At 29.3% G+C, this 24,428-nt stretch overlaps 3 protein-coding genes across 8 annotated transcripts in view; 1 reads left to right on the plus strand and 2 right to left on the minus strand.

Moving 5' to 3' along the window:
• The window catches only part of LOC100167688 (supervillin), a 32,464-nt gene extending 10,527 nt beyond the window's left edge, over window positions 1-21,937 (minus strand). The window contains exons 1-19 of one of the 6 annotated variants that reach the window (XM_016804650.2): window positions 21,675-21,936; window positions 10,500-10,555; window positions 8,426-8,459; window positions 7,566-8,324; window positions 7,239-7,471; window positions 6,512-6,658; window positions 5,938-5,997; window positions 5,399-5,783; window positions 5,115-5,337; window positions 4,801-5,059; window positions 4,458-4,740; window positions 4,208-4,359; window positions 3,898-4,133; window positions 3,289-3,502; window positions 3,067-3,218; window positions 2,794-2,977; window positions 2,549-2,736; window positions 2,341-2,466; window positions 2,107-2,257 (exon numbers count right to left, since the gene is read on the minus strand). In XM_016804650.2, the coding sequence (XP_016660139.1) occupies window positions 2,107-2,257; window positions 2,341-2,466; window positions 2,549-2,736; window positions 2,794-2,977; window positions 3,067-3,218; window positions 3,289-3,502; window positions 3,898-4,133; window positions 4,208-4,359; window positions 4,458-4,740; window positions 4,801-5,059; window positions 5,115-5,337; window positions 5,399-5,783; window positions 5,938-5,997; window positions 6,512-6,658; window positions 7,239-7,471; window positions 7,566-8,320 (3,748 nt within the window). In that variant the 5' untranslated portion in view covers window positions 8,321-8,324; window positions 8,426-8,459; window positions 10,500-10,555; window positions 21,675-21,936. Of the gene's footprint in view, window positions 1-2,106; window positions 2,258-2,340; window positions 2,467-2,548; window positions 2,737-2,793; window positions 2,978-3,066; window positions 3,219-3,288; window positions 3,503-3,897; window positions 4,134-4,207; window positions 4,360-4,457; window positions 4,741-4,800; window positions 5,060-5,114; window positions 5,338-5,398; window positions 5,784-5,937; window positions 5,998-6,511; window positions 6,659-7,238; window positions 7,472-7,565; window positions 8,460-10,499; window positions 10,556-12,089; window positions 12,174-12,805; window positions 12,889-21,674 lie in introns of those variants that run through there. The other 5 variants (XM_016804634.2, XM_008184989.3, XM_016804638.2 and 2 more) reach the window with 5 other exon arrangements.
• On the minus strand, window positions 11,705-17,045 carry LOC100158772. Its single transcript, XM_001946936.5, has 2 exons — window positions 16,680-17,045; window positions 11,705-14,508 (listed from the first exon to the last, which is right to left on the minus strand). The coding sequence occupies exon 2, from the start codon at window positions 14,493-14,495 to the stop codon at window positions 11,976-11,978; it is 2,520 nt and encodes an 839-aa protein (XP_001946971.2). The 5' UTR covers window positions 14,496-14,508; window positions 16,680-17,045; the 3' UTR covers window positions 11,705-11,975.
• A 290-nt stretch (window positions 21,938-22,227) lies between the features above and the next one.
• LOC100160843 (lysine-specific demethylase 4C) overlaps window positions 22,228-24,428 on the plus strand; it is an 11,325-nt gene continuing 9,124 nt past the window's right edge. Inside the window, exons 1-6 of the mRNA XM_008185094.3 lie at window positions 22,228-22,970; window positions 23,444-23,574; window positions 23,676-23,765; window positions 23,828-24,046; window positions 24,128-24,312; window positions 24,411-24,428. Of these exons, the coding sequence (XP_008183316.1) occupies window positions 23,449-23,574; window positions 23,676-23,765; window positions 23,828-24,046; window positions 24,128-24,312; window positions 24,411-24,428 (638 nt within the window). The 5' untranslated portion in view covers window positions 22,228-22,970; window positions 23,444-23,448. The remainder of the gene's footprint in view (window positions 22,971-23,443; window positions 23,575-23,675; window positions 23,766-23,827; window positions 24,047-24,127; window positions 24,313-24,410) is intronic.

Genomic DNA, 24,428 nt, shown 5'->3' on the forward strand with positions numbered 1-24,428 from the left:
CTAGTAGTCTAGCCACAACGTGAGAAGGTGCGGGTTTCACTTATCACAAGGTCGTTTCGTAGCCTGTATATCTTAATTCATGCTAAATACTCATAATCTTGATCGACACCTACGATAACCAGTCGTTATTAGTTTTAGATTCTGAGTGGAACGATGAATGTATTGATTTTACAATGATATGTGTTTTTTTTTTAAATTTATTTTTTTTTTTGTGTGTCTGTCATCACCTTTTAGGACAGTAAAAGTGCTTGGATTTTCTTCAACAGTTCCTTTTCTGATAGGAAAGTGAATCTAGTTGGTACTTTAGGAGGTCAAAAGTAAAATTTTTCCAATAATTTCAAAAGCGCAGTGAAAAATAAAAGAAAAATTAAGGAAAAACGAGAATTTTTACGCAAAATCTGTTTTCGAGAAAATTGATTTTGGTTTTTGGTGTAACTTTAAAACGAATGACTGTAGATATATGAAATTTTCACTGGTTTTTTAAATTTCCATTTTCTATACATGATAAAATTTTCAAAATATTTTGATTTGTTTTGAGCTGTTTACGGACAATTTCAGTTTCCAATTTAATTAGTTTTTTTTTCTATGAATGTCAATAAAACTTTATTTGTTGAATAAAAATACTTGAAAATTTAATACAAGGCTCCTACTATATTGTTACAATGACATTTGAAAAATATTAAAAATCCTTAGTCAGTTTTTTTTTATTAGCATTTAAAGTTCAAAATATGTAAAAATCACGAAAATTAGCAAATTGTTTTGAGTTAATAATTCGTAAAAATTTTTATTTTTAGAACCAAGATTTTAAAATGTAATACAAGATTCCTTATAGGATAATCTACCTTTATCTAAAAAAAAATGTCTATAAGAAACTCAAATTAAATTTTTATGAGCGTTTGAAATTCATATTTTTACAACATTTGATATTCACTCGATTTCTTACGTAACGATTTTCTTATTTTGTTGTAATTAAAAAACGAATGACTGTAGAAACTTGAAAATTTCACTGAATGTTTATATTAGCATTTTCTATATACGATAAAATTTTGAAAATAATTTGACTCTTTTTGAGCTTTTTACGGACAATGTAAGTTTTCAATTTTTTTAGTTTTTTTTCTATAAATATCAATAGTTTTATCTATTGGGCCAAAAAGTGTAAAAAATTAATACAAGGCTCCTGTTTTATTTTTACAATAGCAGTAGAAAAATATTAAAAAACATAGGCACAATTATTTTTTATAAGCATTTGAAGTTGAAATTTTGATCAAATTTATCAAATTTAAAATTGAATAATTATTTTGTAGTTAAAAATTTATAAAATGTTCAACTTTTATATCTAAGGATTGAAAATTTAAAATAAGATTTCACGTAAATATTTAATTCTGTTACCAAAAATTCTAAGAAATACATAAGCACAGTTTATTTTTATAGTAATTTTAAGTTCAAATTTGGACGAAATTACATATTAAAAAACCTGGAATAAATATTTTATTTATTTTGTTGTGATTGTAATGATTGTATAATATTATTCGTGGGTACTTGAAACTTCTAAAGTATACTATTATATATCTATGATAGTTACACGGTTTGTTGTTGATGTATAACGCGTTACCTGATGGATATTGTGATATGATTAATTTGGAATTTTCAATATATTATTAATACCTATTATAGATCAATTTTTTTTAATTCTATAGATAAGTATACCTATAATAGGTATGTCTAATACCTAGACTGACAAACCGTCTCCGCTCAGAATCGTTTTTCTTATACAGTGATATTATATTATTGATTTTAAATTGATTACTATCCATTATACAGTGACCCACTTGTAACCTACTGTACAGCAGAGCGACATCCACTTACCCACCTTTTTTTATTTTTTCCTTGAATTGTAAAATAAAAATAATTAAGTAAATACAAATTTTACTTCGTGAAAACTGCTTGTGTCTCCCCCGAAATGTGTACACACCCCCCTAGAGAATATTTTTTATATCGATGCACTACACAATTTGTAAAATGTTAGACATCGCCCACCAGTATTAGGTATCTTAAATAGGTTCTATACAATTATTATAATATCAAGCATGCATTTCTTTCACGTACCTTGAATAGAAACGTTGTATGTCCACCGAATAATGTATGAGTCACCGCTGTGAAATTGACCAGCAGATTTGGGTCCCAATTCGGTGCTGTCGAATTCTCGGACATGCCATACGGTCACCTCCATGGTGTTTATGATGAACTCTCGTAAAGTCTGCAATGATGAGAATACAGAATTGGTTTAACATAGTGTATATCGCACATGATATTTTACATTATATAAGTCCACCAACTCACCTCGTTATCGTAGTACGAGGACCCACGACCGAGATGACTACCTTCCAAGATCAAATCGGGTTCATTGACCGACATTTTCAGCATCTCGTCCGCGTCAAACGCACTTATTTCGGTCGACCAATCGATCTACGGACAAAGTTTCAATATTTAATGTAAATTTTACGGTAAATTATATTAACATGATATAAATTATAACGATTAGACTAACGCATGTGGTGCCATGTTCTCCAGTTTCTTTGTCGTCGCTCTTCTTCGACGATCTTATGACTCGACTATAATCCGGCCAATCTGAAAACTTCTCTCGAAACAATACCGTCTCCATATGTTGCGTTATCTTGGCAAATAGCGTCCATTCAGGCCTCTTTGCTCCCGACTTGACGTAGACAGTGTCTTTATCTACGCAAGACAAACATACGTAAAAACACCCAACAAATGAAAATCGGAAAATATTACCGTAATACTCACTTCTGTCACCCAAACACGTGGCTACATCGATCGGACTGACGTCGAATTGCGAGTAATCGTAACCGTCATCGAAAAGTTGACGAGCCAGATGGATAGCTGGCCTGCGTTTGGCGACGTTCACGTTTTTGCCGTACCACACATATAGTTCGCTACCAAAGTCGAAAACTAACGTCTAAAAAATAAAACATGAACGTTCGAAGTTGGGGCGTACGAAAATGGGCTAATAATGATAATAATAATAATAATAAAAAAATTACACACTTTCGAGGGATCTAGTATTTCTATTTTGGCCATGGTTTCCGAGATTTCTGGCAACACAACGAGTTCATCATTAGTAACCTCGTACACAACGTTTGTGGAAACGATGGCCGCTTCGTACAATTCATCTTCGTCCGGGTGTCCCGCTCCTTGGCCTGAGCACATAGCCATTTACGATTAATGTTATAAACCATTCCCAGCGAATATAATTTTTGCAAGTCTTACCTTTGATGGAAGACGTTTCACTGGACGTGACGCCTAGAAGAGTCCAAAACTTCTTTTCATGTTGACTATTAGGCAACGAAGAATCACAATTGATTGTGTACAACTGATTAGCAAATTTGCAGCCCAGATCTTTTTTGTCAAATATGCTTTGAGCCACTTTAGCGGCATGCGATCGTTCAATAACGTTCGAATATTCTCCGATCCAAACGAAAATCTAAACAAATTATAACCGATATGGTAAACAACTAATGTCTGCGATGAGACTGCTATAAAGTTTAATTGATTGTAGAGTAAATTTGATTTGATTATATTAAAATATATTAAATTTATGCCTATAATATATTTATTGAGAATTAACTCTAACATATATTAACACAAATATAATTTACTTTTTGCCAAACATCGTTTTATATGAATATTTCCGAAAATTATTATTGTTAGTATTATATACAATAATATAAAATGGATTATTATTATTTTTTTTTTAGATTGTATTATTATAGATAGTATTTACTTGTATTAAATGGACTTCGTACTATTCCCTTTATAAGGCGTTCAATAATAATAATAATAATAATAATTATAACATATATATGAAGTAAATCATACTTGTGAAGGTGTGACTAACACATAGGAATCGCCTTGATTGATAGAATCAGCAGATGGAGAAACAAGACGAGTTTGAACCCGCCTTCGACCTTTTATATGTAGCAACATCAAATCTTTGTATGGTGGTAATAAAGTAGGAGTTGAATCTCCAGACTTCCGAAGATTCACAGATGCAAAATCTTCTTTACTGGCCAATGCTGCAAGAGCTTCTCGAGCCAATGGAGTGTTGATAGTTGCTAAATGCCGACCATAACAATGTTGACTTACAAGAATGAATATATAATGTAATATAAGTTAAAGGTATACTTACATGTTTCCAAACTACGTTGTAATAATAAATTTGATTTATTTTCTGTATATTTTTGCTGGGCCAGATCACGATTTGTCGCTAATGCTTTTATTGGATTTTTTGACCCCTCGTGTTTTCTTTGATTAAATTTAACCTTTTTCCGCTGCACGAGTCTGAAAATAAAAAATATAGGTAATATTACATAACATAAAAGTCTATTATTTTTATAATGTTTAATTATTAATAACGAAAATACATATTATATACTTACAAATTAGATCGTGTCGATTTTAAATGATCAAAATCTACATTTTCTATTTGACCGTCATTAGATGTCTGAACCGAACTACCGAAAAATTTATCAAAATCATCATCGATCATAATTGGTACGTTAACGGTTTTTTCTTTTCCTATGTTATTTAACCCGTTTTCTAAAGGTATTTTTTCAGACTTGTTATTGAGGTAAGATTTTGTCTTACTATCAGACATTGAAAGACTTCGACGGACATTTATTTGTTTGGTAGACTCATCGCCTATTTTATTTTTCATTACATCTATATAAATAAACATAATTAACTAAAGTTGAAAAATATTTTTAAGTTTAGTTGAATTACTTGAAGATGATTTTTCTAATGAGGTACGTTGAGTGACTGACAGAAGAACAGGCGTAAGAGGTGGTAAAGATTTATTTTGCATTTTCCCAGCTACTGTAAAATTAGTAGTGTCCTTTTGTTCAACTCGTTTTTTCCAATCCTTAGAAGAAGTTTCAAGCCGATTAAGTCGATCAACTAAAATGTTATCCACACATTCAACTGGTTCTTCGGTAGACTTAACTTGTCTAGTAAGTTGCTTGCGAAGTAAATCTTGAGCCTCCTAAAATACTACAGTTAGGTTTTGTTTTGATAAGCATTAGTTTTAGTTACCTTACATTTATTGAATTATTTGACACCTCGTGATCCTCTGGTTTTATTTTCAATAATCTTTTTTGCCAATCCATCTGACCACTTTTCTTCAAAGCTACCAATCTATCCTTAATAGATCCTCCATTAATGACTGAAGTGCCATCAGTATTATCACTAGATGGTTCCACTAACTTTTTAGGCTTCGGTAACTCTCCATTTTCTTTGGTCATGGTTCCAAACTTTTCTTGTCTACAATTAAAAAAATTATTTGAAAAAAATCACAATTTTATTTGTATATCTGATTTTATACCTGAGCAATTCCAATTTCGAATTGCTGTTGAATGATCGATTTATAGCGACATTTCGGGAAATACGATTTTTGAGACGTTCACTGTCAGTGGATTCTTTTGCCATTTTTACAGGTTGAACTTTAATTTCTGGATTTTTTTTCGTCTTATCTTTATATTGAACTTTAATTTCTGTGGATTTTTTCGGATTTTTTGATGGGATTTTATTTTTCAGGACAGTTTTTGTCTCATCTTTAGGTTGGACAATAATATCTGCGATTTTGTTCGTCTCATCTTTTGATTGTTCTTTATTAAGACATTCAATTGGATTTTTTGTTGATTCTGCCATCCCGTTTCTTAAATATATTTTTTCCTCTACTTTGTCAACGTCAATAGTACAAGTGTTACCTACATTTCATAATCGTAATACGTATATTATCATTAATATGTATCATACGTATATTATCATCGTATATCAACGAATTACGTAAGATTTTGCATGGAAAATTAATTACAGTTGAAGAAGTGTATTGAAAAAATGAATAAAACAACAAAACGTTACCATTAAATATACGAAGCCGATCCATTATAAAGCTTCCTAATTTCCTTCTTGGCAATCTTCCTTTTACATTTTAAGCAGAATATAAAAACAATCACCAAAACGCATGCAAAAGCAAAATAATTAATTCTCGTTAAATATTTATTACTATAAATAATATTCTATTCAATTTATACATAACACATACAATAGTATACATAAATACAATTACTGCCAATCATAATTAATATATATGAGACTAAACTACTAGGCTTCAAATCGAAATAATAAAATATTATTTTGCATAGGTATATTAACTGTGAGATTAGATTCGAAGATAAAAACTATAGATATTTTCAAATCAAGCCAAATGTGAATAAATTAAAATTGAAAATAAAAAACTATGTTATATAAAAAAGACTATTAGTTTAAATACAGCATGTTAATTTCAGATAGTATAACAACTAAATTAAATATTGTACATAATATTTTATTTGTTTATTATTTAGAAACAGTACCAATAGTCTAGCACACTACTGAAGCTAATTGTAATCATTGTTATATTTACATAATACTTTACTACAAGTACGTGACATACCATTATCATCATCGTTTTTGCATTTAGCACTGTTCAGATTCTTAGCTTCTTGTAATTCGTGGTTAGTCACTGGCTGCGTCGAGTAACGATTGGCAGCATTCAGCTTCTTTTCTTGGCACTGTTTATATTTTGACGGTCTACTTTTGGCTATTTATACATAATATACAATATAATACATATTTTCAGTAAAACTATTAAATATTATATCAGCAATTAACATATAGTATAGTTTTATGTAATGAACCCAATTAAGTAGCAGCGTAATTGGCCGGAATGTATGCACGATACAAGTCGAGTCAAATCAAGAGCAAATTAACAACAGTGTTTTTTTAGTATTTTAATTACCTAGTAGGTTATCTGATGATTGTTCTTTACAGGTTTACAAATAAAACGGTTAGCAATAAAAACGCTATACAAAATCTCTATACGCGGGGGTATATATTACAGTGTTTTAGAACCAAAAGTTCAAACGCCCATAGAAAAATCCGTTAATTAGAATATACATGAGTATATCATATTAAAATACATAAAAAAATATGATAATTATTCTCTAAAGGGATTTTTTTCGTTATCTAACTAAGGTATCCAGGTTATTATCTTTATCGTTATTACCTATTATTGTTGTGCTAATTAATTTTTTTTATATAAAGCTAAACAAATTCATCATAAAAAATGGTTTAAAAGATAAGACAACAAAACACGTACTTAATAACAATAAAATAAATACCTGTGCAGATATTACTGTTGACATCCGACGATGTAATGCAGATACCTGCAGCGGTCTTATCGAAAATACTTTGGAATTCTCGATTTTTCACCGAAACGCTGTTGGTGCGCTTCAAGGTCGCAGCGACAACATTCTCGTTATCAGCCCAACTGCGACCGCTGCAGCCGGGTGTCGAAACGTTTCTTACGATCTGATGAGTGTCGTTTTCCGAGTGCGTAGTAACAGCAGTAGTTCTAGAACGATAAATGTAATAAACTGCATGACAACACATACGCGCGTCATCATAATATTATCATATTTACGCGATTGTCACCTTGAAAAACGTACTTTTTAACGGCATTGATTTCGCTGGGAGTTACAGGCTGCGTGCGAAACCTCGTCCGGTCCCGGGCGCTACGCGTGTGCTGCAGTCTGCAGTCACGAATGCTGCCGGGAGGATCATCTCTGACGACCCCGGACTCCAGGTCAGATATCCGCTGGGCGACCGATGGTCGTTTGGATGATGAACTACACTTGGTCAGACCGTCAGCCGTTAACTTCGACTTCAGGATCGGCCTTTTGTCGTCCGCTGCCACCACCGCCGCCGCCGACAAAATCTTCTTCAAAATTGGCTTGAGACTGTCTTGGTTTGACTCTTCCACCACTGCCGCCTGACAGCGATCCCGAGGCGGGCGGACGTCCCGTTCGCCACGCCTCTTTAGTATGCCATGTGACGGCGGTTCTGGCGACGGTTCGCTCGTTTTCCGTTTCAAAATCGAATGGAGTTCGCTAAAATTGTTGGCGAGCAACGACTCATCGTCGCAAGACTGACAGCGGTTTTTCAAAATAGGTTTCTGTGTCGACTCGTCGTCAAAACTGGCCGACTGTTTTTTCAGTATGCCCTGCCTACAGAATGACTTGTGGTTGGAAGTTTTTAAGGAACATGACTGTAGCCGAGGGTCTGCGTTGACGTCTGCCTTTATTGCGGGCGTCATCGGACCGTCTTCGTCGGCGGGCATTATTTCAAGAGATTTTCGTTTCAATATAGATTTGGAACTATTTGGTTGGTGGCGAATGTAGTGGGGTTGGTGGTGATGGTCCATACTGCTGCAGTGACGATTATTATAATTATTGATATATGTAATTTGATTAGGCAAGTTCAATGGAATAATACTGTGTTCGGACGAATAAAAATTATAATTACTTACATACGAGTCTGATAAATAATTAGGGCATTTTGAGCTGGAAAAAAAATATTAACAATATAGTATATGAATTCACTATGTACCAACGTACTATAATATTTGTTACATCGCGTAATAACAACTAGTCGAGCTGGACCGAAGTGCGTGAATTAATGAATAACATCTTTCCTAACAGCAATAATGCAACCTTACATGGTTTGAGAGTAACAGATCCCCTCCAGTATTTAATAGACCTTCACAATCGAATGATTTACCGTCATTTTAGCATTAATGAAAGGTACCTATAGCGTTTTCCAGCTTTGGTCTATTACACGCTCAATGATTTTAGTGAAATCTGACAATATAGACTAGCTTCTTGGAAAACAAAGAAAATATCGGAACACTACCACGGTTCCACAATATTTCGTCACAACAATGGTTGATTAAAACATTTTTAGTATTATTGCTATTATTACTTATTACGGTAAAAGAATTCGAAGATAAACTGTATTGTCGACAATTATTATGACATCATCAGCATCTATATATATAATTAGGTACATAATATAAACACGGTTAATCGAATAATCTGTGTTAATATAATATAAGAACTGTAATAGTGTAATATTCTTAAAAACATATTATTTTAATCTTCTTACTGCAGTTATAATTTTAAAATACTTAATTCATATAGGTAATCCTTGAAATGTTATTCGAAAAAACCAGTAGTAAAATTTTTTTTTTAAAGTTGGTTGTTATTCTAATTTCTAGATATTCAGATATTATAATATAGCTACAGAGTATAATCTATAGATTTGAAAAATATAATATATTATTTTTACCATTTTTACAAAACTATAAAAACCTTATGGTTATTAAAATACTTATTTTTGTCATAGATAACGGTTTTACTGTTCAATATTTCATGATTAAAACATAATTAAGTATAATCCGTATAAAAAATCAAATAAATTACATTTTTCAGAATTAACAACTCATTAATATCAATATAGTTTGTATTGTCTTTAGATTTAATAATATTACATAAAACAATATTTTAATTTGATAGCCACAGTCTGTAACTGATGACTTACAAGTCCAACGCATGTATGATGTATGTTATGACTTATAATATTATATCGTTAATATACGTATAGTATATATAATATATCATATATTGTATCATGTATTGTATCATTGATTATGAATACATATATAAATATTAATAAATAAATTATAAATAATAATTGATTAGTATGCATAATCAATGATAATAATAATAATAATAACATGAGCAAACGTTTAATAAATTATTAAAAAATATTAAATTGTAATTTTGAATACTCATTTTTTTTTTAAGGGACTTTTTTAAGTTATAAGTAAAAGTTCTCCGGGGTGCACGGGGGGAGAGGGGGAAATAAAATAATAGGAATATTAATTTTTATGTTGGTGTTACTGTTACCATAATTAGTTTCTAGTAAAATACAATATACAATTCAAAAAAAAAAATGGTAATGTAATTAATACTGATAATAGCAACCATTATAGGTATATAAAAATGATAAATTTTATTATTTCAGTATCAACATGTTACTGCGTGATATTCTCATTAAGGAATTTATCGAGCAATTCTTTAATTTTAAAAATATATATTTTTTTGTAGGCCAAGTTGTTAGGTACCTACTTAATTTTTTATAGCTATACGTCACAAAATGTCAACCTTTCATCTAAACCGACAATATTTAAACAGCCAAATAATTTTATCTGTTCCTCTCAAACCACGAGCATATTTAATTTTAAATAATTAATAACTATTTATTGAGTTATTCAAATTAAATTTATAATTCTTACATTTTATTTATTTTAATTTTATTACCGAATTACTTATGTAGCTATGTGTTATGATAATTTTAAAATAATAATTACACTATAAATATGATTACATAGGTAGTAATTATTGAATTATTGTAATTTATGTTAAGTGAATAAAATGTTAAAAATATAGGTAAGATTTAAAATTCTAATAGGTACATAATCCACTGAGTTAATACTTTAACTATTATTACATGTTGTGTGTAATGCATTTAAATTGACTTACATCATAATACGTTGGAATTTTTCCGATTTTAAATGTTAAGTTACATTCCAGTCGTCCTGAAAAAAATTAATAATATATATATAATGGTACATATAAGTAGGTTATAATATTTATAAATATTAGTAACAAAACACAAGTAGTTATTTTATAATTCAAGAATAGTTTTTTTGATAGCCATGTGCTCAACAATACATAGAATGTGTGATTAGTATGTTTAGACTAATATAAAGTAGGTATAGGTATTATAGTGGTATGTGCACTGCGTTGTTAAACACAATATTTAGGCTTTTCATTACATATATCTAATATCTATACCATTGCCCAAGGGAAAACAAATCTTGAAAATTAGTTTCTACTATACACACATAAACGGTGTACATAAGCAGGTAGGTATTACAGAGAGGAAAAGCAAGTTGCAGATATCTTCAGGGCGAAAATATACATACATACAGAGTGAAGAATTCGAGAACTCAATTTGGAGAAAGTTGTCACTAATCAATTGTCAAAGTGAACAAAATAAGAAAGTTAACCACCTCGTTCAACGATTTAATGTCTTATATGTATGCGACTTGAGTTGACTTGCAAAAAAACGCGAGAATAATGACTTAATTTTTAAAACTCGACAGTTATTATGTAACGAACGTTGAGCACAGTATAATTTATTTCCGTGTACAAGAAATAAGTTTAAGTTTAAGTTAAAATAACTGTAATAATATGGCTGATATCGTAAATTGCTACGATATAGGTAACTATATGATGTTTATGAATAAAATCTAATATATGAAAAAAATAGTTAAAACAATAATTGCTATAACGATTCGAACAAAATTATTATTATTTTAACAAAATGACACACCTTTGTAGTATGTCTCTATTGTCAACACTATTCGTGTTGCTTTATTTGGCGGGTCAAGATTAAATTTAATTATCATACTATAGAATATACATCTATACATAAACCATACTTGTGTGTGTTAATTTTCTGTCATTATATTTTTGAAACTCAATATGTTTTGTTTTTTTATTTTTCGACTAACTACATATATTATTACAATAAAGGTAGTATATATGTATATATTTTACGACAGCAGCCTGCACAGACTAAATTGCTCAGGCGGAGAGCGAGTGAGTTATAATATCTAAGGAGTAAGGAGGGGGAGGGATAAGGAAAATAATCAACTGTGTAATAATAATAATAATAATAATAATAATATTTAATATGCGTTGTGCAGTTTTTATTTTCTCCCAGCGTGTACATTGCGTTATTATATTACGAAACAGACTAAACGTACCGTACGTACACAAAAATATTTGGTTTACTCCGAACATCTACATACGTATATATAGGTGTAATAAATAAATAGTAATGATAATAATAATAATAATAATAATAATTATGGTAGTAAATAAATAAAAAAAGCGACAAAAAGCTTAAATATTAATTCAACAAAATTGTACAAGGAGCGTATTATGACTTCACGAAAAGCGTCTACACAGATGTAAAGTTATGAGAAAGATCAACGCTATAAAAGTGCCGTATGCGTTTACACTAAATAATTGATAAATATATATTGTGATGTACAAGCACACCTCCAAATATCCGGGCATACGGTTTGGATACTCCATCGACGGCACACTAGCGGTAGATAGGGATGATGATAGGTCTTTACAAGGTTGTTTATTATTAGAAGTCTCGGTTCGGTTTTCGGATTTACTTGCAGAAGAAACTGCAGACTCAAATACCACTGGTGCAGGTCCGTCGCTGTGGATCTGTAAGCATTCGGTGTTTGGCTCGGCGACGATGGCGGAGAGTACATTGGCCGGTTGCTCGACTGTGGCACAAGCACAGGTATTATCTTCTTCGTTATATTTTAGAAATTGGTATTTGTTATTTTTGTCTCGCTCGCGTTTATTGCCTACCACCACGAAACCATCGTTTGATCGGTTATCGGTCGACCGCAGATACCTATGGGCGTACTCTCGTTTAATAAGCTCTCTAAAATTCGGTTGGTTTTTATTGTCAACGCTTTTGCACGTCAAACCTAAATTTGTGAATTGCATGGACGCGCTAGGTGTTTTTTTAGCCGCATATTTTAGATACTCATCAGTGGCATAATTTGCAACGTGATAACTTTTAGGGCACGTTAGAGCAACGGGCGACGCTCCGTTTACGTTTCGTTCGTTCGATAACGGACAAATCAATTTTAACTTTAGCGGTAGTGCATCGTTTGTAATACAAGTGTCATTCGTTAAACATAATTTATGAGGCTCATGCGGTAATAAGTTCGTGCAAAAAAGCGACTTACTTAATTGATTGGCTTCGCTAAAAGTGAATCCTGTCAGCATAATTGGTTTATGATGATTTATTTTGACTACCATCAAGTTTTGTTGGTTGTCGTCTATGATAGAATCGACCAAATCGTCATATGAGAGTTTTACTTGTTTCTTTTTATTATAGCTGTAATCAGATGGTCTTTTTTTTATAATCCAATGAGTATCGTTTTTTATTCTATTATTATCCAGTTTGGGAATCAGGTCATTAATTCTGAATCGATTTCTATGAACGAACGAAAAATCAATACAAGTTTTAAACTTATGGTCTTTCCTAAGAGACCGAAATGCCAAATCGTCTTCAACAGTGTCTGGTATTTTTCTGGGGTGGAACGAAGGTTTATAACGGCCTTCGGGCACCGCATGTAAATAATCAGTAGGAGCGGCGCTCACGATCGGACCTAGAGGTATTCCAAACGGCGGTTGCGGATCAGAAATCTTTAGGAAGTTGAGGTGTTGTCGCTGGCTTCTGAAAACCACGTCATCTAGTGTGATGTCAGGCTCTCCGGACGACGGTTTAGGGATTTTATCGAGATTATAAACTGTCGGTAAAACTAAGAGGAAACTTCCTGGAATAAAACTTTGCCGTTTTGATTCTTTTTTATTCAGCCTTCGGTAAGCCATATCATCGGATATAATATCTGGTACGCCTGACCGTCGGGTCTTGGGCAATACTCTTTTAACAGTTATACAGTCCAGCTCGTCGGAACTTTGGTATCGCATGTTTTGGTGTACTGTAGGAAGGTCACGCCGTTCAGCTCTGTCCAGTAGATCCTCGTCACTTAGTCCTAAACTGTTATACATGTCTTCCAGTTCTTGAAGAGCTTCTTCAACGGTTTGAATTTTGGGTACGGAATTTTCAGATTCAGACGACAAAGTCTCAACGTCACAAATTTGAATGGGTCGTCTACTTCTCGGCGGCTCTTTTGTGAAATTTTCATTTCGACATCCTGTCTTATCGACAAGAGTCTTAACTTTATCTGGAATATTATCATTAGATCCCTGTTTAAAACACGTCAAATCTGATTCTCGTGACATGAGTCTATTATTTCTAAAATAATAAACCGTTGTAATATTAGGGTCTCTGGGGGGAGGAGGAGGTGGAATCTTCTTACCAATTAATTTGTTTGGATTTACATATGATTTTGGGTGTTTTTTAGTATAGTTAGTTTTATATTGGTAATATCCGATTTCAGATGAACATCTAAACGGAACACTTTTTAAAACTGAAGGTGTCTGCTCGTCCTCTTCTTTAATATAATGCGACGATTGGCTACTATTACCGCAACTTCTATACACACCGATATCACTATGGCAAGCACTTGAACTAGAGCTATATACGGAATGTTGTGATGTTTTCCATTCGTTTGATGAAGATTGGCTGTTAATATTTGTATACGTGGACGTGTGATTTGTGTACTGTAATGAATTACATCTTCTTATTAGCCTGGGACTACAAGTGTACTGCTCGATAAGACAGTCAGTAGAACGTTTTAAGTGGTTGTTGTGTGCCACTTTTTGATTTATTTTCCCATCATACGGACAGAAGTCCACACTCTCTTGACTTTTTTTTAATTTCTTTTTTTTTGATAAAATTCCAATCAATGACCATCGTCTGTGTTTTTTATGACTATTTGTTTCATTTTTTTCATTTGGCACTGGCATAATTTATAATGGCCTGGAAAATATAATATATTTTGTTATTTCTTCAATTAAGGTTATATATTTAGTAAGGACTTTAATTAGCTTAAATTATGAGAGTGACGTAATTTACATAGAATACGAATACATATTACACAGACCTATTTTATTATCTCTCCCTTTTTTTAGTTTACACATACGGACATACGTGGTACGTAACTAGACGTAAATTCACAATTCCTATTAAACGTTGAAGTTAACAATTTTCACCTTGAAAATCAAAACAAACAGGAAATTCAAGGAGAAATTAAAATGGCCAAAGTAATAAATAAAGAAGAAAAATATAGGTTAAACAACTAAAATAGAATAATTATTTATTTAAAGATTGAATTATGATATATTTTAGGATGTTTATTCGTTTTTTTTTTTATGAATATATAATAGGTATACAGGTAGAGAGATGGTAAACAGTTTGTTAGCTTTAATTTTTCTTTTTTTTGTTATTGTTATATATCTGATGAAAAAACTGGTAATTTTAATTATTCATGAGAAATATTTTAATTTTTATTTAATAAATTAAGTCAAATGATTAAAAAAAACAACTAAACAAAAATAAAATTACAATTAACACTCAATAAAATATTAAAATTTTATAAATTAAGATATATGAAGAAAATGTTGAGAATTCATTGGATTATAATTTCAAATATAAGATTATGCAATAAAAATAAGTATAGCATAATATTTTAACATTAATAATTTATATATAAATTGTTATTACTATTAATTGTGCATAATAATTTGTAAGTCATAAGTACTATTTAATTTGAATCGCATGTTTATTAATCTACTGAAACGTTTACTTTATACAAATCGCTTTTTCCTAATCGCAACAAGTAGTTTATCGCGGTAATTTACTTACAAATATTGCAGAAAAAAACAAAGAAATTACTTTTGATACGACTTGATCTTTGACACATGCAAATTTTAGTTTATACTTCGCAAGTACAAGAGCAATTTTAATTTTGCAAATAATAGTGAATATGGAATTTTTACACTACAATATTTTATAAAAAAAATATTACCTATTATGCTTTAGAACGACGAAAACTAACTTCTAACATAACGTAGTCCACCTATATAATATAAATTATCAAATTATATATAATATAGGTACCTATAACCTATTACCCACACGAATAGTATATATGATAATTTAAAAATACTGTAATTCTATACAAATTGTACATTCAGATTGAAGAAAATATTAATTAATTTGTCATTTAAAACAAATGAAGTAACGGCGGAACGAAAGAAACTAGGTAACATAGGTAACATAATGTTCAGAGGTATTATGATATTTAAATATGATTGAAACTCAGTTATGAACCGGCGTCAATTTAGAGATGGTGCGTTTAATGAAAATAAAATTTTAACCCGTTAAAGTGCCCCTAATCAATGTTACTGTAGTATATTTTCTTTAAGGTCATTTACGATACACACGTAAACCTAATATGATTTATGAATACATTTAAAACACATATTGTAATATTAGTTTTTAAAATTATTTAGAAATGCATTATACATAAGAAAAATATAAAAAAACTAATTATGTTAAAAATATTTTTTTCTTTTCTCACCCTTTTTATTTTATCTACTTTTTAAATTACTTTTATTATATGTTTAAAACCTATGTATAATCATTATTTTTACTTACATAATATAACATTTATTATTTAAGTAGCTACAAATTTTTTGACGTTTGTATATAAATAATATTATACTTTACATAACAACCAACGTGAAAAAAATCTATGCATTTTAAGCTCCACTCATATTCGAATGATAGAAGAATAATTATATTAATTCATAACGTATTTTTTTAGGATAGTTATATAACCAGCTGAATAAACTATTGGCGTCTGCTATTACCTTCACGGCTCCACTGCTATGGTAAAATTATTGACCTATTAGATTTATAACACATAAAACACGATGTTGTATTAAACATTGATAATATCGCACATATTATAACAAAACAAATTATGAGTTAATGACCTCAATTATTAAATCCTAGTCCGATATTATAATGAATATTAGATACCTATCGGCTATCGTAGATATGACATTATTTTGTTAGCTACTTTAATCGAAATACGATAATACATTATAATAGTAAAACGAGTCAATAAATATATAGAATCTTACCAAAACTCTTGTAATTGACTAGAAGAACACTCTCACCAATATGTATATTAATTTAACTTTCTCTGGGGAAACAAATTTTAATAGGCTTTACTACACACGTAAAATAAAGGTAGTAAAATACCGCCAATGAGGTCGACCGCTAAAACAACACTGCGGCATTCATGGTTCTGTCTTGTCCATACCAATATCGTTACAAACCCCTTCTACTATCACATCACCTATATGGCAGTAATATTTGACATTGAGCTCATATGTACACGTATTAGGATATAGAAACAAATACACAACTAAGAATGACAGAAAATATGTACCTACTATGGTTATAAGTTATAAGTTATAACATTATATTTTTATGAGAATACGTCGTACAGTAATGTGAATTTTTTTTAGCCAATTGTTAGGGCATTTTCAATAGGCATTTTATGAAGCCTAATTAAACAGAAAAAATCCATTATTTTTAAAATGAAAGGACACTTAAAACGTTTGAAAATTCAATAGTACCAATATTATTATTTTTATCTTCTAAATTCATTTTTTTTTAATAATTAATATACAGCAAGAAAATAAACAATTTGTTCTCAGCATTCGTAATATTTGAAGACAACAACAAATAAAATCCGAATAAATTAGTTTTAGAAGTTCACAAATATATAATATAAGAAAATGTCAACAATTTGATTCTTTATGAAATCCAAAATATACAGGTTAAAAAAAAGTACCTACTTTATCAAAACTTCAGGATATAATTTATAAATGAAAAAGCCGCGACTGATTTTAAATTGTTCATATTTTAACACTTTTTGAACTAAACATAGCAATAAAGGATTAAATATTTATTTTTATTTATTTACAAAAGTTTTTATTTGCTTGCTTTAAGAAAAGATAAATTAAATGAAATTTTAAAATCAAAAATAAAATGGAACTCAAATAAAAAAAAAATAGTAATGAGAACCTTTAAATTAGAATATAATATTAACATGTATTATTTAATATTTAATGACATTAGTTTTGAAATAATTAATTTTGTGCTTATTTATTGAAATTAAATTGCTTAACTTGAAACTATACCTATACTTGAAGTATTAACTAACTAAGATACTTAAATTTATATAAAGAATAAAAATAAATTATTTAGTAAATATTTAAACTACTTACCTTATACATTCTTACGTACAGTAGAGATGTTAATCTTCGACTCCAAATAAAACTATTAATTAAATTAAAATATAATATCACAATTTATTTATTTAAATAACAGCATCAATTCTGAAAAATGTACTTTTATAATAGTTATACTGTATTAAATACTATGGTAATATAAAAATCAAGAATAAATTTAATATTTCTCATAAACATATAGGAAATATCACAAAAAATTACAATATATTTTTATAATGGATTACACAATATAATATTATGTTTAATGTAAATGTTTCACACTCAGATGTTATTATTTGTGAATAATAGAATCACCATAAGCAAATACTTTTTAAATAAAATGAAAACAATAGGTATAATTATAATGGTTAGTTTAATAATTTAATATTTTAAAAATGTAGTTATATCGTTGGTGACCATAGTCATACGTAAACTCTGACTTCAGGAGCAGCGTGAGATTATTCCGGCCTATTTTCCAATAATAAAAATATTTAAAAAAAAATAGGGTTTTGGTGGTTAATTTTCGAAATAGGTCACTCAAATTTAATTATTTGCTAATAATTGGCATTTAGAAAATGCAAACATTTTTTTATTTTTTTTTTCAATTACTATGATAATTATTTAGGAAAAACTCCTCAAAAATCCAAAAATTTGATTTAGGTGGGGGGGGGGGGGGCTCTAGAAAAGATTCTACATATTTACTAAATAATATCTTAAAATTTTTTGAAAATCTTATTTTAAAATATACCTACACTATATAATTTTATGGAGGTAAAATTGTTAAACGCAGCTCAGAATTCAATACTTGGTGGCTGTCTGAAAAAAATTTCAAGGGCAGTATAATATGCTACATCTTCTCCCCCTATGCGCACACCTATATTAGTTACCTACTAAAATAACTGTAGTGTAAAAGGGTAAAAAACTAAAAAGTACAGTAAAACTCATTTAAGACGCTCCTGATTAATAGGTTAACATGCATATGGTCCAGAGAAATAAAATATTCAAATAAAATAAAAAAGTTGCTGCTTAATAAGTTTTTTTAACTGGTCCCTTGAAGATTATCTTAAATATATATTACTGTACTATTATTTTTTCTACAATTTCTAAAATACATAAAATTAATAAAATAATAATAGTACCATTAATTTATCTAGTGATTTGCTAAATTTAATATAGGTATTATAATATGTACTTTTTTTGCACCAACTATTTAACATATTTTGAAAAAATCATATCAGAATAACAAAACCAAAAATCAGTAACTAAATATAAATAATAAAAAAAAATTTGTATTCTTCTTTAATTTTTAATTGAATAAGTTATTCTTAAAATGTATATACAAATGTAATGCTAATGGCCTTAAAAGTCGAAGCAGAATTTTATAATTTCAAGACCAATAAAAAAAATAAAAAATAAATATCTCGATAAATATTGAAACTCAAAAACTTATTACATACTTATTTAAATCTACCATAGTAAAAAAAAATAATTTTCTAATAATAAGTAACAACTATATTAGGTACTTACAATACCTACTTGCTAAATTACAAAATGTATTATGTACCAACATAAATTAATACAAATATCATTAAGTAATTAAGATTTAATCAGCGTTTTATTTTTTTTTTTAATTAGATATAATAATATACATAATATAAGTATATTTATATGTTGTATATAGTGTCAGTGATTAATTAAACAGTGCGTAGAGTATGGTAGTTAATGAAAATTATCATTATATAACTAACAATACATAATATACCAATCCATTGATTATCTAATGTATATTTCTTAATTTAGGTATATTTAATTAATTTTATTTAAAAACCACATACATATTTTTATCGTTCAAAAATAATATTAACTAGTAATTTTAAATTTTAAACTCGACTGAACATATTAAAATATTATTATGAATGAAAAAGTAGGGAATACAAGCTTTGAAAAAGTGTAATAGGTACCTGATGGGTTAAAATATCATATTTTAGGCTCAAAATTGATTGAAATGTGTTATAACAGATGGCAAAATTATCATATTATCCTAAAAAGCCACAAGAACCACTTGGCACTTAAGCCTAACTATAAATAGTAGCTACATAGTAGGTACATGCTGTTTTATTATTATTGTTTATGTATGTACAAATATGAAAATTTTGTGGAATATTACCTAACATAAAATATTTTGTAAATAATATTGAATTTATATTAAAGTTAAGATATTGTATTTATGAATTTTTCAATTTTTCAATTTTTAATATTTGATTGTAAAAAAAAAAAATAAAGCAATTTATTAATATTTAACTACATTAAACATTTATTTGTTAACAAAAATATTTTAGAGCAGTGGCGTAAAATATGTGTTGCAAGGCGTTAAATTAGTATTGGCCCAACAAATACCAGGGTTGCAAACCTGCAAATATATTATTTTGTGACCCCAGACATTTCTACAACATAAGATATTTTTTAAATGTTTATATTTTGTTATAATGAGTAATTACTTAGGGTTTCTATAGTCAACAAATTGTAATTTATTTATTTTGTTTTTTCTCCCAATTATTTTAAAATAAGAAGAATTTCTATTTTAGCCTCCCAACAAGTACTAACTAGATCCAATTTGCTTTCAAAAACCTCCATCAAAGTCGATGATCAGAGCTATGCTTTATATATCTATATTTTCTACTATAAAAGTCGAGAAATGGTAAAAATAATTTCAAATACCTTGCCTAAATGTCTGATATTATTAGACTGGACAAAATAAAAATGTAATTCATTTTCAAGCTATTCAAATATTCATTTTTTTAAATGCATATATTATATCATTATATATTATATTTTCATTTAATTAAAATTGTATATAATTTACAAAATAAAAATTCTTGGCAGCGGCACCCTCCCAGGATTTGTTATATTTTACAAGCCCGAAAAATTGGTCTAAACACACCCCATTGCTCAAGAATAACAATTTTCAATAAACTAAATAGAACTTTCAAAGATATTTAAAAATAAAATTACTTTTATAAAACTGTTGTGTGTTTAGAATTTAGATTATGAAAGTACTTAAATGTGTTTTTTATAATATTTTGTAAAGTGTATACATACAGATATCAGCGTCACCAATTGACAATATCATTAATCCACTTTAATTTAAACACTAGTTATCAAAAAATTAAAAAAAAAAATATAGTAAGTTTGGATATTTCAAATTACTCTTTAGTTATTAAATACATGTTAAACATAAATTTCATATTTTAGTATTTTTGTTAAATTATTTTATCACATCACATCACATTAAAGTGTTGTAAAAAAAGATTATAAATAATCAAAACTAATTTACAAAAGTATAGCTATACTAACTGCACCTATTTCCTGTCACCAACTAGGCGTACTTTAATATTAGGTGTTGATAAATTGAGCTATTCAATATTTAAGTGACCAATTTAGTGTTTACACAATTGTTTAGCATTTGTATTACCTATTCTTCAAAAATATTTAATTTTATTTAATTTAAACCTATTAAAAAATATAACCACTAAATATGTCATACCATAATTTATAAAACATAATGAATTTTACATTAAAATTAACAAAAACATTTGATCAAATTTAAATACTACTTACTAGTTTAATGTTTAAATATCAAAGATTATTACCTATAAACATACCTACCTAATGGGAATAAAAATAAATTATGTTGGGTACTTTTTTAAGCTGTCTTAGAACTAATAAAAAAAAAAGTTTAAAGATGGTGAGTTTTCTATTAACTAAATGTCTAACTTAATTTATAATTTGTTAAAATAAATTTAAGCATTATTATAGATATTAAAATAATTGTCTTACTTTGGTATCCAGATCAGTTTGGTATTGCACTAAATCATTACATAATAATATTTGACAGATTAGAATAATTATTGATGTCAGAACTAGGGGAACAACTAACCCAAGAATAAATATTAAAAATTAACAATATGGTAGGTTAAAACAAAGATAAAAAACAAGAAAAAAGTTTCGTCTAAAAATGTATTAAGCCAAAATGTCTAAAACTACACACTAGGTCTACGACCCTTGATCTATGTAAATACTGTGATAAAAAATAATAAATATTAAATGTGTAAAAAAAAACAATAACATTGTTTATTTGCTTGGACACCAATTACAGCATTATCAGTTAGTAGTTGTAGTTGTTACTAGTTCCGTCTTCCGTAATCAGTTTTTGTGGTCGAGGTAAAACAGTGTAGCCGTCCGACAGACTCGGACTCTTGTCCGTGATGTTGGCGAACTGCTGTACTGATGCCATCACCGCCGGTGCGAACCGTTGATCAATGGTGCGTACCGCTACCGCCACACTTCCGCGTAAATAGGTACGTTCGGCGTGCTTGGTGTGTGGTGACTTGAGTTTGAGTACAACAGTTTGATCCCTTATGTCTTAATAATATTAATTAATACAATACTAATAAAGTCATAATATAATCCGCGGTCTACTGGAATCAACGATTGTTTCACAGTGACATGGTATGGGATCCGGATATCGAACGTTTCACACCGGTACGAATTCGTTGGCTGTGGCCTACGAGATTTCCAGTGTTTTGGTAATGGCGTTCGGCAACAACAACAATAATAACGTTTGTAATCTGTATAGATATACTTTTGTGGCTCTTTAATCTTTATAATAAAGGCACCTTATACATGTTATGTGTACCGTGATCATCTCGTCGTAGTCTATTGGAAACTTAGAAGTTTGACGATAAATACGAAATCATAGCAACTAGTAAGTAGTAACCACAACGGTATTTGCCGTGAAAGCATCGAAGACTTCGCTATCACAGAGCCGAAGAACATCGCTGCGAGTCCGTTCGTTGGTGGTAAAAGTTTTCGTTGAAACGATAGATCCAGTCGAATTTTCATCTCGTCAAGTCCGAAGTATTATGGCCATTCATTGTTGATTGATACATTCGTGTGTTACCAAGTTAGCAAAGAACCAATACCAACTGCAGGTATTGCGTTTGACCGATGAGTCCGTCGGTGTCACCGTCGGACGGATTGAAAGAAAATAGAATATAGATGCTGAACGACGCTTAGATTAGGGAACGGCGTGTAACGTTCTAATTTCTACATAGATACCTACATCTTCAAATTGTGAGTTTCCAAATGTGTTTGATGTTTATTAACATTTTATAATGGAATAGGTTAGGTATGTCTTTAGGTACATATTACTTTACAAAAAAACAATTTGAGATTGGCTTAATCTTATTCTTTATGAAATCTATCAAAACAACAGTTAATACTAGATTTTTTCAATCGTCTGCTGGTTTAAAAAGATGCCGCACTAAAGTTTGCTTATCATTATTTTTTTCACCAATTGATGATTAGTTTAAGTACCTACCTGATTAAGAAATTATTTTTAAAGCTTTTAAAAATATATAGTGTTAGATCTTTTTTTTGTTGCAATTTCTCGTCTACAGATATTCAAAACACAACAATGTATATTTTATTGCCATCATTAAAACCTTCTGGAGTAAAAATGTAGTTATTATAATATGATAGATCAATTCAAATTTAGTTGTACTTACAACATATTGATTTTAGTAACTATTTATTTATAATTTCAGACAAGATGTGTTCGAATAAAAATGCACCTAGAATCATGGTATTTAGACCAACATGGAAAGAATTTCAAAATTTTAGTAGCTATATTGAGCTGATGGAATCGCAAGGTGCTCATAAGGCTGGCGTGGCAAAAGTATGTTATTATAAAAATATAGCTTTTTTTTTTTATAATGATTTCAGATTTTATTGTTAAAATTTGACCTTTTTTCTAAATATATAATATTAATCTTGTAGGTTATCCCACCACCTGAGTGGATACCTAGAAAAAGAAGTTATTATGAAGATGATATTATGAATTTGAAAATTCCAGCTCCTATATGTCAAGTAATGAATATAAGTACATAGCTTTTAACAAATTATGTCTAATATTTATTATAATGAATTAGGTTGTACAAGGTAAGCAAGGACTTTATCAACAACTTAATATACAAAAGAAACCTATGACAGTAGGAGATTACAAGTTAATAGCTGAATCTGATGAGTATAAGACACCTAACCATTTTGATTATGGGGACCTTGAAAGAAAATATTGGAAAAATATAATTTACAAATCCCCAATGTATGGTGCAGATGTATCAGGATCTATTACCGATAAAGATGTTAATGTAAGTGTTAAATTTATACATTCATTTTATCTCAAATTGTATATTTAAATGAAGTAAATAATCTTTTTTTGTTTAATTAAGGTTTGGAATATTAACAAACTAGGCACTATACTGGATTATGTAAATGAAGATTATGGTATCAGCATTGAAGGTGTTAATACAGCTTATCTGTATTTCGGTATGTGGAAAACTTCCTTTGCATGGCATACTGAAGACATGGATTTGTACAGTATAAATTATATACACGAAGGATATCCGAAGACATGGTAAGATTTATCTTACAATTTATTATTATACCTTTGTAATTATTTGTAATTATACAATATTTATAAATTTTAATTGCAAATATTTTATTTTACTTAAGGTATGCAATACCTCCAGA

Source organism: Acyrthosiphon pisum, chromosome A1 (genome assembly GCF_005508785.2).
Source record: "Acyrthosiphon pisum isolate AL4f chromosome A1, pea_aphid_22Mar2018_4r6ur, whole genome shotgun sequence".
In the NCBI taxonomy this organism is placed as follows: domain Eukaryota; kingdom Metazoa; phylum Arthropoda; class Insecta; order Hemiptera; family Aphididae; genus Acyrthosiphon; species Acyrthosiphon pisum.

What these genes read in the sequence shown, in the direction of transcription:
- LOC100158772 (XM_001946936.5), bottom strand. Translation starts at nt 14,495, where the DNA reads ATGCCAGTGCCAAATGAAAAAAATGAAACAAATAGTCATAAAAAACAC.